Raw genomic sequence first — 16,743 nt, forward strand, 5'->3', positions numbered from 1 at the left:
TAAAATGTATTATTATTATTATTATTATTATTATCCTCATAACTTTACGGTCTTTGACTTTGTTTTATTTTTTATGCAACTTATCATAAGTTGCGTAAAGATCAGATAAGATCACTATCTTTACCACCAATACATGAAATCCAACACAACATTTTATCTAGGTGTTGGTACAGAGATGATACGCCCAGAGTGCAGTGTGGGAGCACATATTGACATGACATGGCCAAATGATCAGTATGACAGTACACTGTTATTTATAGTACAATAGAAATTTTGTTCAAAGGCAAGGCAAGGCAAGGCAGCTTTATTTGTATAGCACATTTCAGCACAGGCAATTCAAAGTGCTTTACACAAAATCAGGTGAACAGATAAAACACAAGTAAAAAACAGTTAAAAATCACAAGCATTAAAAACCGGTAAAACACATGAATAGACAGTTAAAACAAAGAGAAACATAACACAAGAATAAAATTACAGTGCCGCATAAGAAATTTAAAGAAATGATTAGTCATTTAAAGAAAGGCAGCATCAAATAGAAAGGTCTTCAGCCTTGATTTAAAAGAACTGAGAGTAGCAGCGGATCTACAGGTTTCTGGGAGTTTATTCCAGATATGAGGAGCATAGAAACTGAAAGCTGCTTCACCCTTTTAGTTTGACTCTGGGGCAAGAAAGCAGACCTGTCCAGATGACCTGAGAGGTGGGGGGTTCATAGGTAGTAGCAAGATCAGCAATATTTTTGGACCTAAACCGTTAAGTGATTTATAAACTAGCAAGAGTACTTTGAAATCAATTCTTTGAGACACAGGAAGCCAGTGTAAAGACTTCAGAACTGGAGGATGTGATCCAGTCTCTTGGTCTTAGTGAGGACTCGAGCAGCAGCGTTCTGAATCAGCTGCAGCTGTTCTGATTGATTTTTTAGGGAGACCTGTAAAGACCCCGTTACAGTAGTCAAGTCTACTGAAGATAAAGGCATGGACAAGTTTTTCAAATCCTGTTGACACATAAGTCCTTAACCCTTGATATATTCTTAAGGTGATAGTAGGCGACTTTGTAATTGTCTTAATGGGCTGTAAAGTTAGGTCTGAGTCCATGAATACACCAAGATTTCTGGCTTGTCTGTTGTTTAACATTGTTGTTTGAAGCTGAGCGCCGACTTTTAATCGTTCTCTCTTGCTCCAAAAACAACCACCTCAGTTTTTCCTTCATTTAATTTCAGAAAGTTCTGGCACATCCAGCCGTTAATTTGTCGATGCACTTAGTCAGTTTGTATTGGACATAGTCCCCTGGCGATAAGGTTATGTAAATTTGTGTGGTCCGCATAACTATGGTAACTTATTTTGTTTCTCCATAATCTGAGCCAGTGGAAGCATGTAGATGTTAAACAGAAGAGGCCCCAGAATGGAGCCTTGCGGAACTCCGCACGTCATATTGTTGACGCTCAGATGCATAATTACCTATAGACAAAAGTAATCCCTATTCTTTAGTAGGATTCAAACCAGTTTAGTACTGAGCCAGAAAGGCCAACGCGTTTTCCAATCGGTCTAGTAGTATATCGTGGTCGACGGTTCAAATGCAGCACTGAGATCAAGTAATATAAGATTGAATTTTGCCATTACTGTGTTAAGGTGGATGTCATTAAAGATTTGACAAGAGCCGTTTCAGTGCTGTGGTGTGGTCGGAAACCCGACTGAAAGGTATCAAAACTGTTGCTTAGTGACAAGAAATGGTTGAGTTGTTGAAAGATACTTTTTCAATGATTTTACTAAAAACGGAAGGTTTGATATTGGCCTATAGTTGCTCATTAGTGACTTGGCTAGGTGTTTCTTTTTTAAGAGTGGCTTGATTACTGCAGTTTTCAGGGCCTGTGGAGATACCTGAAAGAAGAGATGTGGTTCACAATCTGTAGAAGATCAGAAGTCAAACAATTGGAAACATTTTTGAAAAGTCCCGTTGGTAGAACATCAAGGCAACAGGTCGAGGTTTTCAGATGTTGAATAATGTCTCCAGGTTGTATGTTGATCGTGTGAAATTCTGTCATATTGGAACTATTTTTGCTTGAACACTGTGACAACACATATCCTGGACTTGATAGGAGGCACTGACTGTGTCTAATCTTTTGAATTTTGTCTTTGAAGAAGGAGGCAAAGTCATGCAGGCCTTGGTAGATAAAAGTTCAGATGCTACTGGTACTGGAGGGTTGTTAACCTATCAACAGTAGCAAACAAAGCACGGGAATTATTATTGTTCTAGAGATAATATCAGAGAAAAGGACCTTCTTGCATTCTCAGTTCCAAATTATAAATGCGAAGTCTCTCTTTTAGGAGTTATAATGGACCGGAGATTGTTTTTCGCCACCTTCGTTCAGCTTCCTACACTCTCTTTTTTGTTCTCACCAGTAGGACATTTCCCATGGGAGATCTTTTCTTACCAGATCAACTTTGACTTAGGGGAGCAATGGTCAATAACATTGTTGATTTACAGTTGAAATTATCTACAAGCTCACTGACTGATAGCCCAGAGAGGGCTGGTGTGGAGGAGAAAAGCTGAATAAATGTGTCACTGGTGTTTCAGTGATATACCGTTTTCTGATTATCTTGTTTGGACACTTTTGGGCACAGAGATAGTGCCGTTAAAGAAAACACAGGAATGTCTGAGAGAGCAACGTCCGTCACCAAAACCTTGGAAATGTTCAGACCTTGGAGACAATCAAGTCCAGAGTGTGCCCTTATGTGTGGTGGGCTCCGTCACATGCTGAGTCAGTCCATGTTCTCAAAACACACACACAGCTTTTTGTCCCCCTGTCTGGGGGCTGTCAACATGAATGTTAAAATCACCCGCATGATTACACAATCAAAGTTAATGCAGTAATAGACAGCAGTTCAGTGAAGTCATCAATGAAGGTTGCAAAATATTAGGTGGCCTGTAGATATTTGAAACATCGCTTGAGGGGAAGATCTTAATTGAGAGCAACATATTCAAAAGAAACAAAATTTCCATAACAATATTTGCGTACAGTGGAATGAGTCATTAAACAAAAGGCGACTCCACCTCCTTCTTATCACTCTATTCTCACTCATAAAACTGAAGTTAGGGGGAGCTGACTCGATGAGAACAGCAGCGCTGTTATTATGGTCTAACCAGGTTTCAGTTAAAACATAAAATCTAGATGTGCTTAGTAATAAAATCATTGATTAAAATGATTTTCCTGCCAAGACCTGACGTTTAGTAAGGCTAGTGTTAGTGTGTTTTCATTTTTTGGGACAGGCTGTAGCTGACGAGGAATGGATGCTAAATTTGCTAAGTTTGCGTTAAGTGCTTATTCACCATTCTTTTCCTATACCTATCACAACAGAAATTGAGGAAGAATTGAATCCACAGGGCCCGGGCTTTTCTTGAAAAGAGGCTATTAGTATCACTAGTCCTGCAGCCAGGCCCGGCACATATCAGTAGTGCTTGCCAGATTTTGCACACAAGCGTCCTATCAGTCTGGGGGGAAGGAGTTTTTGACATCTGGTAGTGGTGCTTGGCGTTTTACTTTTGCCGGGTTGAGCCATGGGGGGAAGGGGGGCATAATGATGGGGGAATAAGGGAAAGGGTGTGTGGAGACATCAGTAGAGACAGCGATGAATCCTCAGAAGGTTCGGGGTTGGGAAGGTTTGAGGGGTGCTGGACGGGTGAAGAGGGGAGTGGAGGTTTCGTGTCTCTGCTCTCTGGTCTCCCATGGTCAAATCTTTGCACAGGCGGGGGCTGTGCTGGATCACTGCCGCACTTTGTTGTGTCTTCCTTTTGTTTTGTGACCTTGGCAGAGGGAGCAGATGTGTAGCGCAGAAAGTAAAGCAGATTAGAGGTGAACAGCTTTACTCCTGGCTTGTTAAGGGAAAGTCTATCTGCTTTAAAAAGATGTCTGCGCTCCCAGAAAATGTTTAAATTGTCAATGAACTTCAGAGAGTGGACGGTACATTCAGTTGAAAGCCATTTGTTTAGTCCCAACAGTCGGCTGAATCTCTCATCTCCTCTTCTGACTGACGGTATAGGACCACTGAGAAACACATTTGCGCTTAGGGGGGTGACTGTGTCAAGCAGTTCCCTAAAGTCCAGTTTTCAGCAATTCAGACTGTTGCTACAAAATCATTTGACCCTATATGCAGAAAAATGTTCTTCACAGTTGGGTGTGCTGCCACGATATCTGGGATTTTTTGGGTCAAGTCAAGCACCATGTCTTTGGGAAAACATAGTATTTTGGTGTTTTACGTTTTTTAAATCTTACAGCAGAGTACCCCACAATCAGGGTTTGAGGCCCAGTTGTTAGCTTTACTTTTTGAATTGCTCTCAGTCCTTACCCTGCTGTGTGGTGATGAGACGCAGTCCGGTCATCAGATGACTGTCCAGCTGCTTGCAGCGAGGAGCAAATCTGTTATCCAGTTGCACACCAGGTTGTTGGGGGGCATTTTTGTGCTATTTTCCCTTTTGCAGCTGTCCACGGCTGTGTCCTACTAGGTACAGGGGTTGAAGAGGCGCTCTGCCCAGATGTAATCAGGCCAGCGGTCATATCACAAATGTCAGGGGCTGTGCCGGCCGTTAGTCGTCCTCCCATTTCCCAGGAAAATGATTACTCTTAGGCTTCGCACCAGACAAGTTCCAGGGAGGACCGCCACTTGTTGATTTATTACCAGTTCCACCCTCCTGTTTCTTTGTAGTCTTGTTGGTGCTAATTAGCCGTGTGTTAGCATACTTCTGTCCATTGTTATGGGTCCATGGTAAAGTGGTGTCATTTCCACAAGATCCGTTAACTTCCACGTTCACTTCTAGAAGGTGAACCTTGGTTTCCAGAAGTGCAATCTTCTGAAGGAGTTTGTAGTAGTCTTCTACGGAGAAAGGAGGCATCTTGCTGCTAATTAGCTTTAGCTACAATCACTGTAGGACAGGCTTGAGCTATTGGTAGGCCACGCTCACGCAGAAAAATTTTAAAATATGGCAATAGCCTACTATGTCTACAAAAAATGTATAGTCCAGTGTTTTTGAAGTGTCCAAGAGCCGCTGCTCATAGTTTCTCAGAGGAAAAGCACGATTATCAGCAAAAATATGCAAGCAGAAGCAGGAGCAAGCAGCAAAGCGTCTGCACTGTAAGAAGCAGGAAGCAAATTCAGCTAGTTCTTAACATTGTCACTCCCTCTAACCAAATAATGCTTTTATAAGTTTTTTCTAAAGATGAAATATTTACCAGACCCAAAACATTCTATCTAGTTGCTACATGAAAAAAGGATTCAAAGAAGCTAAGGCATGTGAAAAAGAACAGCAGTGGAGCCCGCCATCGCTGTATGGGGGGCTGAGTCACATAGAAAATGTTGTTCTGCGACAAAACCACTGGTTGAATCCCACACACACACACCACCCCCCACACACACACACACCACACACACCACACACACACACACACACACACACACACACACACACACACACCACACAAACACTCCGGTGTATGCAGGGGCAATTTGCAGTGAAGCCTGCTGAGGCTGATAGGGGATGATTCAAGGAAAAGATTAGAGATCTTTGTATGTATTTGTATTTGTATGTATGTATGTGTGTGCGCGCGCACATGCGTACTGTATGTCAGCACATATACAGTATGTGTGCTTGTGCCATGTGCCTCCTGTCATCTCCACTCCTTTGTGAACCGTGAACACAGGAAGGTTTGAGGTAAGGTTGACGAGAGCCGGTGTTGGCTGTCACCTCCTTTCTCTGCTCTCTCAAATCAAGGAGTGAGAGGGGGGGGGGGGCACAAGACTAGCTAAGGGGAGATTTCTCTCTCTTATTCCAATCATGGTGGAGCTAGCAAGAAGGGAGGAAGGAAAGATGCAGCACTCCTGCATCAGTTTTGTGGTGGCTTGCTTGGTTAGGCTTGTTGGCTCATTCGCTTGTAAACCACATTTGAATTGCACAGTTCCTGGGACTGGCAGTGGTTTCCTCCAAGGAGGCAGTTTGAGCATATAAACATCAAACATGCTGCCTGGAATTTGCAGGTTAAATGCCATTAGACTGTGTGTACACAGTGTGTACCCATACAAATATAGGAACTATTTACTGCTGTGGCCAGTAAGAAATGGTCCAGTGGGAAGATTGACAATGAATAAACGATGAATATAAGCGAGACAGCCATAAAGGCAGATGACTCAGCCCTGGAAAATGTTACAAAACTCAAATGTTGTTCATACTGGTAGACTGATAGACAGAAAATAACCAACGTTCCTTCATTTGATGTAGAATTAAAATGACAGACATAATGACAATATTATCATTTTGAGCTTCACTAGTTTATATACTTATAGAAGAATTGAACACAACAAATCAGATTTTCTCTGAGCCAGTGGAAATCCTTTCATTTTAAACCAATAAAAAATAGTATGATTTAAATTGTCAACTTTTTTTGAATTTCAAAGATTTATGTTTTTAGTGGAATCTCTCAACCCAACTTCCTTTACATAACAACTACATAAACTACTAAAATACAGAGTTGGAAAGGGGATCTTCAAAATAGACGGACAGAAAGAGAAACTGGCAGAGATAGAGATGTGATGCAGTGTTTCAAATTCCTCACATACAGTAACTAGGCATTCAACATTAGGAGCTTCCTGGCAGAAAATGATTAATAATTAATAGATCTGTGTGTGTGTGCGCGTATGTACGTGCGTGTGTGCGTGTGTACATGCGTGCTTGCGCTTGCATCTGTGTATTTTATAGTTTGGAAATATTCTCACTCCTCACCCTTGTTTTTAGGGATGCTGATATTGGGGAAAAAACGGTGGTGGTTGAGAGTGAAGATACTGATATTCTGTTGTGGTTTTAGCACATTTTCAGTGTCTGATATGCTTGTTTTTATGTGGTAGTAGTGGTGGTCACCATTGGGGAGGATCTGCACAGATTGTATTCTGGGCTGCAGTTGTCAATGTTGTCAGTGTCAGTTGTCAGTGTTGTTGGTTCTCTAAGCTCCCATTAAACTATCCTGCTCAAGGAAACTTTAGCACAACTTTCAGGTTTGACCTTCTCCCAGCTCCTGTGACACTGTTGCACTTTTGAGGTAATGTTATGGTATTTTATAGGTTTATTATAAGAGGAAATGACAAGCCAGTTGGCCTACTGTAAGATGGACCAACTGGAGTGAGCAGAAATTAAGCACCTTGCAACACATGCATGCATTAGTATGCCTGGGATGCATAGAATGAGCAACAGATATTTCCAAGCTTTTCCGAGGACCTGGACTCAACTCCAAGCATCTCTGTGCCAGCACAGGTCTCTTACTGAATAACAATGTACACGGCTGAACCGTGTGCAGGACTTGCAGGGTCATCTGGAGGCTGCACTGTAAGGTTCAAAATGTATTAAGTAGTCTCTAAGAAACATTTACACTGATTCACTGCTTTGAATATCACTGCTTCAAAAAACTTGCATCAAACTGTATTAACAGGAAAATGATTTATTAAACAAAATATATTTACATACATCCCAAAGCAACACAATTCAGATCTCCAACACTTCTCAGTAAAACAAAGTACACTTATTGTCCAGATGGTCACTTGTTATATGACAAACAACTTTGCAATTTAGCCAGTAACTCAAATTACACCAATTATTTTTTTCTCTATTTTTTTTACCCATATTCCTAGACTCACAACATATCCACTGCATGTATTTTGATGTATACACGGTGGCACCGAAATATGGTGGATCAGGTTTCATCATAACACAGTTATGAGGACACAGTGAAAGTCGTGATAAGTCACTACAATATGGAAATAAATTAGCAGCATGGAATTTGAAGCTTGAGCTTATTAGGGGTTAGCAGAGAAGCTGAAGTGTTAAGTTTTTCATTTTGCTAGAGACAGATGTTTTCATTTACATACAACTATTTATTTACTACGTGTTAGCACCTACAGTACAATGTGTACCTACATGTATATGTGCTGCTCCTCTGAGTGCTACCCTAACTATGCAAGAGCTGTCTCTGCCTAGTGAGCATGTCACATTTTCAGCATGCAGCCTGACTGTGGTCACTGTTGTCATTACTGCCACTTATTCTGACCTCCAGTAGATGTGTTGAAGAGCTGTCTTCTATATGCAACACAATCCAGCAAAGTAAAACAAGTAAAAACAATTTTGCATAATTCAAATCCACACAATAAAACATAGACTGTTTCTTTAAAAAGAAAAAGACGCACATTCCTAGTTCATCGCTAAGGATCTATATGCACTGTCCACATATTTGAGGAATGACTAGAATCACCTATGCAGTTAATCCTTGTCAGGGGTTGGTTAGTTTCAGGGACATTAAACTATTTAAATAGCAAATAATCTATTATTTATCATTCCAGTATGTGGTGGATTTTACATTATTAATGTCATTATCCCATGGAAGGAATAAATCAGAAAACAAAGTAAAGTTTTACTTTTCAATGTGAAGCGCCTACACATTGAAATATTTTCTCATTTCCAAATGTGTGGCATGACACATGTTAAAGATGTCAGTACCTGCAGACCTTTCTACCCGCAAGATTTAGAGTATTTCTCTCAATTAATCTCTCTGTATCTCTGTCTACCTCTCCCTCTCTCGTAGCCTATGTGTTCGGATATGCAAGTGTGTATGTACTACAAAAGTGGTATTAAAAGTCCACTGGGAAACATTATCTGTTTTAGCTATCAACAATCTCAAGCTAACCTTCTCTCTGCCTCCCTTCCCTGTCTCTGCACATCTCTGTCTCTGTCTCTTTCTCTGCTTCTCTCTCTCTCTCTCTCTCTTTCTCTTCCACTCTTGTCTCTCTCAATCTATCCAGCTCTATGTGGTGGGGATGTTAGAGGTCCCTGGGGAACCATCCTTAGTCCCGGCTATCCAGACAGCTACCCTTCATCTCTCAACTGTACCTGGACTGTTGAAGTCAGCCATGGGAAAGGCAAGAGACACACTGATCCACACTGCCTAATAGAGAGGCTGAGTGAGAGACAGTAGCAATTAGCACTCACAGTAGTGTAGCTACTGCTATACTAAAACCACAAACTTGCTATATATTTGATTAATAGGGTTTTTTATGGTGTATAGTATACGTTGAGAGGCATATTTACATCCATGTGTATGTGTATGGCTAAAGTCATTGCATTTATGGTGAGAAGTTGGTTTAAAACTTAAATATTGTTAACATTTTTATATATTGCATAACCATTCATGATGTTATCAATGTACAATTTGTGTCTGCTGTAATCTCACTTTTTGTTTATTGTTAATTATTATTACCGATTATAATTGTGGGTATATTGATGAGCTAGTAATAAAAAAAACTTCCTCAGATTCTCTCTCTGTTATCTGTGTGTGTGTGTGTGTGTGTCTCTAACAGGAGTCCAGTTTCAGTTCAGCTCTTTTCATCTGGAGGACCAACATGACTACCTCTTGGTTACTGAAAACGGAAGTTTCCTGCAACCACTGGCTCGCCTGACCGGCAACGAGTTGCCTAGCAACATCAATGCTGGTCTCTATGGCAACTTCAAAGCCCAGCTACGATTCATCTCTGACTTTTCGATTTCATATGAGGGTTTCAACATAACGTTTTCTGGTAATTTACTTGAGTCATATTGTACTATTATATTCCAGCAATGTCTAGATTCAATTTACCCGGAATTTATTCATTTCAAGAAGTTTTTTCTCTTTTCATACTGGAACAATTGAGAGCAATACTGTAGGTTGTTGAGAGTTGTTGAATGCAAAACGGTGAAGAAACAGTTGATGGTGACCTTCACCATAATATAGACAATTACAGTCTCTTCAAATGTATTGTGAAAAAAAAAAAAGAGTCTAAGTTTTATTTCAGGAAGTACCCATGTAGGTGGGCAGCGAGAACCCATCCACTACCTACATAAGTCTACAGTGTCAAAAGCTGCACTGAGATCCTGCAAAACTAAGCTGCTACATCACCACACATCAGGATGTCATTGGAGATTTTAACAAGAGCTGTTTACTTGGAGTGGAACCGACAGCAGCTTTGACTCAGAACTGTCAAGAATACAATGCACATACAAACTTCGTGGCAACTTTTAAAACTTTAGCTGTAAATGGCAGTTTTGAAATTTAGTTTATAGTTTCCATACTGCTTTTCAGGGAGTACTGGGTACTTTTTTTTGAATTTACAGGGATTTGTCTGTGTCCTCTTGTGATACACCTTAACAGTTTCACATATTTCCTATATGGATATTAACACAAGACTGTTGCTGTGTTAAGTGAATATTTAGCTCTCACTTACACAAACCACTGGCCTTGAGTATCCATAAAACCTTGAGGATAGCTAAACAAAAAAAGCTAAACAGAGGAGAGAGGTTACACAACATTAAATCAAATGTAATCCACCATTAAACAACACTTTAAGAAAAAGAGAGATGGAGATGGATTCCTCATAGCCGAGTGTGCCAAATGTGTAAAATTTACAGGTGCTGTCCAAACCCTGAGTCGGGCTACTTCACCATCGCCATATCCAAACTCAAGGAATGCGTTAAGGGGCAGAATATTAGACAAAGTCCAAGGCTACAGCTGCCCTTCATTAATCAAGATCCTTTGCCTAACTGCCTTTCTCTCATTGACTCTCGGATATAGGCGCAATTTGAGTCTTCACTAAGGGACACTTTACCGCCTCCCAGATGGCGTAAGCTGACACTCAGAATGTAGCACACGGAAGGTGTCACCAGGGATATGACTTGCCAATCTCAACATGCTCAATATGCTGTCTACTCCTGCAGCCCACTTTAAAATACACATCACATGCTCAGTCTTTGCCCACTGAAAACAAATCTCCTGCTTTACATCATTTTAACATACTAGAAACATAACAAGAAATATGTGTATTTTAGGACACAGTGGAATCTACTCAAAACGTTTAGACTAATTGTTTTAATGCGAAGATTGTATTTTAGTGGACTGCATTTTCCATAGTTTTGATCACAAGAGTTATTGAATTATGGAAAAGTGTTTCTTCTGAGATCATGGACATGAAGCGTTTGTTCAATTCAGTTAACATGTAATGGTTATGTTGTTGGTTTTACTTCAGATATTGGGCTTGATTTTTCTGTCCTTTGAGGGTGTTAGGTATAGATTTGTTGATTTAACACCATCAGTTAAGGACACTCTAATCTCATCACCATTTACTTATGGTACTTTTGTAAGACTCAACAAAGAGTTTGCTAAAAAAAAATGTACATGTTTTAAAATATATTTATATATTATATATATATTATATAGTCCATCATTAGTTTTAGCAATTATTATACTTTATATAGAAATGTTATTTTCTAGCCCTGGTTTTTAACCGGAAGCGTAGAAAGGGCAGATTTCAGAGTGCTGACCTTGTGTGGTCTATGTTTCGTGTTTATTAATGTATCTGTCACATATTCAGTTGCCATCTATTTTCTGCAGAATATACTTTGGAGCCATGTGAGGACCCTGGGATGCCTCGGTTTGGCAGAAGAAACGGCTACAGTTTTGGCATTGGAGACACTTTGTCTTTTTCCTGCAATATGGGTTACCGCCTAGAGGGGGTGCCAGAGGTAATCTGTCTAGGAGGAGGTCGGAGAATGTGGAGCTCTCCTCTACCAAGATGTGTCGGTACGTGGTAAAATTACTCCTGATTTTGATTTAATATCTAACCTTTTGTCCCTTTTTAGAGGTAAAATATTTTTATTACAATAATTGTTTAGGATTTTGTCTGTTTAGCTTCCAGGAAAAGTATCTAAAGACGTGGAGACATTTGAATGTGTGTTTGAAAATGTCTTACTAGTAATCACTGACAGTATAATAGTGTTTAGTGTGCCTTTTGTTGTTATCATTACAGTGAAGATACTGTATGTTACCCTCTTAATTATCTCCTTTTTCACAAACAAAGACAATTAAGATTTAAATTGTGTAACAGACAATTGAGCAAGCACATTCTCACTCCCATCGCATATGGCCAAAATGATAATCCTGATTATTTTGATCAATATTGTGATCACGATTATCTTATCACGATTTTTTGTTGATTTTACCAAAAAAATATTTTATTATCACATAGGTTATTTATAACTGCTTTCACATCCATATTATGCTACATCATTATGTTGAAGTTGTATGTTGTATAGACATACAGCTGCAACACATGCAAATGAAAATTCTGAAATAAATAGCGTAGGATTTCACGTATCTCCGAGAAAGCTCCTTCACTTGTTTTCAACAATAATTGATTAAAAGAACTAGGGAGAGACGGGGAGTGGGTTGGACGTACTCACAGAGAGACGGCTGACTCCTTATGAATGGGTCCAGCACGGGTCGAATGACAAGTCAGCAGAGTTACACACGTTGTGTGTTTGAAATGTCTGTATCGTCACTGCGCTGCATTTTTATGAACTATGATATTCTGGCCATGGGTCACATCTCTGGCAGGTCCAGCAGCTCCGTCTCACACGCTGTTGCTATACAAACTGAAGTTAGTTACATTCAATAACTTCTGCTGTGTTTTTCGCCATGGCGGCCGCGATAGCAGAGTTACCATGGAAACACTGGTACAAATACAGGTTTGCCCCTCATTCTTATTGATATACAGCTGTTTTAATCACAATTAAAACTGTGGAGAAATGTCAGAAGTGGACTGGTGCCGCTGTGCAGAGAGTAAGAGGAGAGAGCCAACACTGGCACGGCTATACAGAAGAAATGGGTCATGTAACTCAAAATTAAACCATATCCATATAAACAACATTGCTTTGTTTGTGAAGAGGCAGCGGACGCAAGGACATTAGATGCACCGGTGCAATCTAGAGAAAAAATATTACTCACGCCCTAGAGCCCTGTGAGCTAACAGACACTGACTAGCACTGGTCACTGCTGTTGTCTGAAAAACAACACAGACGGGACAAAATGTTGCGTTTACTGGTAAACTGGTAAACCTTGAGAACAACGTATGACCGACTGCTATCTGTTGAATTTTCCTCACGTTACTCTGTCCTCTGTGAATGTCTACATCTAGAAACTAAGCTGCGCAGTGCAGGGAACAACTCTGACTGGCACATGATCAGACAGTGTTTTACGGAGCGGTAGATTCGCTTTGCGAAAAAAAAACAAAGCCTTCTATGAAATGACGCATTTAAAATATTGCTCGATCACGCAAATTTGATCGTGGAAAGTCAAAATCATGATTAAAATTTGATTAATTGTGCGGCCCTAGATTAGGTTTAAGAAAAGATCATGGGTGAGGTTACAAAATGTTTCGGGTCAAGAACGGAAAATGAACCCCAGTCTCCTAGGTGTGAGTCCTGTGACCCATTTCACCCCCCCCCCACCAACCTCCTTATTTGTCTACTGTACAATTGTAACATGCAAAAGGAGAAATGAAAGTTCTTAATGCTATTTAATATCTTTAAAGGTAAAGGAAGTGACTGAAAGAGAAAAACCTTTAGGTATACTTTCACCTTGGAAGCACATTTAAAGGTGTAATGTAACCCTTTCTTTGATTAGATTCTTTTTAAACTTTGTTCCAACAATTCTTTTAAATACAGTGAACAAAATTGCCGCTATACTGAATAGCACTATCACTAAAAGCCACATTTATACATGCCAAATTTCAGTTATTGGATGAACAATAAATGTCAGTGATACAGTACGTCTTCGAGGTGAATCATCAGTAGCCAGAGAGTTTTGGCCTGTTCACAATACTGTATCACCCCTCAAGGACATTATGAGAAATATGACTGACTTTTTTATTTAACACTAGAACATTTTAGGATTTATCATGTTCTTGCATGCTTTCCAAACGCGTTGATTAAACTGAAGTGAAAATGACAGAAGAGGCGGAACATATTAGGGCTTATCTTATGGTCCAATGTGCGATCAACTGTACAATAGGTTCAAGCGCTACATTGAACTGTAATCCATAATTAAGCAACTCAGGCAATCTGTCATCTAAAGTGGAGTGTTTACAAGCAGCAAACATGAACACAAAGTGAAATTTAAATGCAGTGCGCATGCATACAAATGGGAAAATAAAGAACCTCTTTATGAACCATATGCTGGAGGCAACACAAATTGCAGTGAAGATGTATCAATTAGAATAAAAAAAGCTTTTACTTTGCGTGGAAAATGTGTGTTCATCCTGAGTTGTATCACTAATTAATAATGTACTAAGGCAGAAGCAAAAAGAAAATGATCTATAGGTAAAATTGAGTTCTCGCTAGGTAATGAAAACATTTAATGACAAACTCTCACACACATGCTACCACACATGATCAGTACGTCTTCTCACACAGCGAAAAACGCACTACTTGACAACAAAAAGAGAAATTGACATTGGAGAGTCATGGGTTTCCCTGTGTTTGTGTTGGGTGTTTCTTGGTGTATAACCGTACGTTCACACCGCCACCGACTTGAGCGTCTAAAGTTACCGGAAGTCATTCATTTTCAATGGAAGCCGGCTTCTCTCAGCTGTAACCGTACGTTCACACGCCACCAACTTGAGCGTCTAAAGTTACCGGAAGTCATTCATTTTCAATGGAAGCGGCTTCTCTCCGCTGCAAGGACGGCAAATCTGTCGGCGTCACGTTTTGGGCGTTTTGAGCGTGTTGAGCGTCAATCAGAAAGTTGAAATTTTTCAACTTTATGGTAATGAGCTATGACGCGGTTCACGGCAAGCAGCGGCTAACGCCAGCCGCCAATCGGAATATAGACGGTCCTTCACGCTGGCGATCCGGAGAAAAATACGATGTATCTTTCGTTCCTACCAAAACATTAATTCTGAGGACAAGTCATAATGCCGTTGCGGGTTACCTTTCGTTTATAATACAACGTTGTTTGTATCATAGGAACAAGTTAACGCTACCTGCCGGTCACATCCGCACACGTGAGTCCGGCACGGGTCGCTAGGTTAATCGGCGGCTGCTTGCTCTGCCTGCACGCCGCTACGGTCAGCGGCTAACGAGCGAGCCATAGCGGCATGCCAGCTAACTGCTAACAGACCCCGTTGCGACCAATTAATACAACTCTGTCAATATATATGTCATTTATAAAAGGTTTTTAGTATTGGCCGTGGCTACGTGCGCTTCTCCCGGTCGAACAGAAAACGCCGCCACGTCAGAGCGGCCAAAGCGTACAAAAGCTTCGTACTTTTTGACAAGCGTCTTGGCGGGGCGGCCTGAGCTTTTTTGCAGCTCAAGTCGGTGGCGGTGGTACGTAAGGTTAGGAGCGGCAAATCTGTCGGCGTCGCGTTTGGGCGTTTTGAGCATGTGTGAGCGTCAATCAGAAAGTTGAAATTTTCAACTTTAGGTAATGAGCTATGACGCGGTTCAGCGGCAAGCAGCGGCTAACGCCAGCCGCCACGGAATATAGACGTCCTCACTGGTGATCTGGAGAAACATACGATGTAATCTTGTTCCTACCAAAACATTAATTGAGGACAAGCTCATAATACCGTTGGGGTTACCTTTCGTTATAATACAACGTTTGTTTGTACATAGGACAAGTTAACGCTACCTGCCGGTCACATTCCGCTCACAGTGAAGTCCGCAGGGTCGCTAGGTTAATCCGGCGGCTGCTTGCCTGCCTGCACGCCGCTACGGCTAGCGTAAGAGAGCCATAGCGGCATGCCAGCGGCTAACGAGCGAGCTAACTGCAACAGACCCGTTGCGACCAAATATACAACTTCTGTCAATATATATGTCATTTATAAAGGTTTTTAGTATTGGCCGTGGGCTCGTGCGCTTCTCCGGTCGAACGAAAACGCCGCCACGTCAGAGCGGCCAAAGCGTCACAAAGCTTCCCCGTACTTTTGACAAGCGTCTTTTGGCGGGCGGCCTGAGCTTTTTTGCAGCTCAAGTCGGTGGCGGTGTGTACGTACGGTAACCGGACATTCACACCGCCACCGACTTGAGCGTTTAAAGTTACCGGAAGTCATTATTTTTCAATGGAAGCCGGCTTCTCTCAGCTGCAAGGAGCGGTCAATCTGTTGGCGTCGCGTTTTGAGCATGTTAAGCGTTAAATCAGAAAGTTTACTTAGTTTAATCAGTTACTTTATGGTAATGAGCTATGACGCGGTTCTGCGACAAGCAGCGGCTAACGCCAGCCGTCAATCGGAATATAGACGTCCTTTGCTGATCCCTGAGAAACATACGATGTAAACTTTCGTTCCTACCAAAACATTCATTCTGAGGACAAGCTCAAAATCGCCGTTGCTGGGTTACCTATCGTTTATAATATAACGTTGTTTGTACATAAGGACCAGTTAACGTTACCTGCCGGTCACATCGTCTCTAATGGTCCGCTCACAGTGACGTCCTGCACGGGCCACTAGGTTAGTCTGGCGGCTGCTCGCTCTGCCTCCCGCCGCTACGACTCAGCGGCTAACGAGCGAGCTATCTGCCAACAGACCCCGCTGCGACCAATTAACAATACAACTTCTGTCAATATATATGTCATTTATAAAAGGTTTTTAGTATTGGCCGTGGCTGTGTGTGCTTCTCCCGGTTGAACAGAGAACGCCGCCACGTCAGAGCGGCCAAAGCGTCAAAAAGCTTCCCTGTACTTTTTGACAAGCATCCTTGGCGGGGCGGCCACAGCTTTTTTTGCAGCTCAAGACGGTGGCGGTCTGTACGTATGGTTAGCAGTACTCAGCAGTCATTGTCCTTGACCAAGACACCGGCCTTAAAGTTGTTTCCGGGGCACCACAGAAGGGCCTACTCTCTTTCAATAGTCAG

General features: G+C 41.3%; 1 protein-coding gene across 1 annotated transcript in view; it reads left to right on the forward strand.

The window, feature by feature from the left end:
- LOC116701449 (CUB and sushi domain-containing protein 3) overlaps positions 1-16,743 on the forward strand; it is a gene marked incomplete at its 5' end in the record, with an annotated part of 211,419 nt that overhangs the window by 124,128 nt on the left and 70,548 nt on the right. Inside the window, 3 exon segments of the mRNA XM_032535155.1 lie at positions 8,829-8,945; positions 9,384-9,599; positions 11,447-11,635. Coding sequence (XP_032391046.1) covers positions 8,829-8,945; positions 9,384-9,599; positions 11,447-11,635 — 522 coding nt within the window.

Source organism: Etheostoma spectabile, chromosome 14 (genome assembly GCF_008692095.1).
Source record: "Etheostoma spectabile isolate EspeVRDwgs_2016 chromosome 14, UIUC_Espe_1.0, whole genome shotgun sequence".
NCBI classification, from domain to species: Eukaryota; Metazoa; Chordata; class Actinopteri; order Perciformes; family Percidae; genus Etheostoma; species Etheostoma spectabile.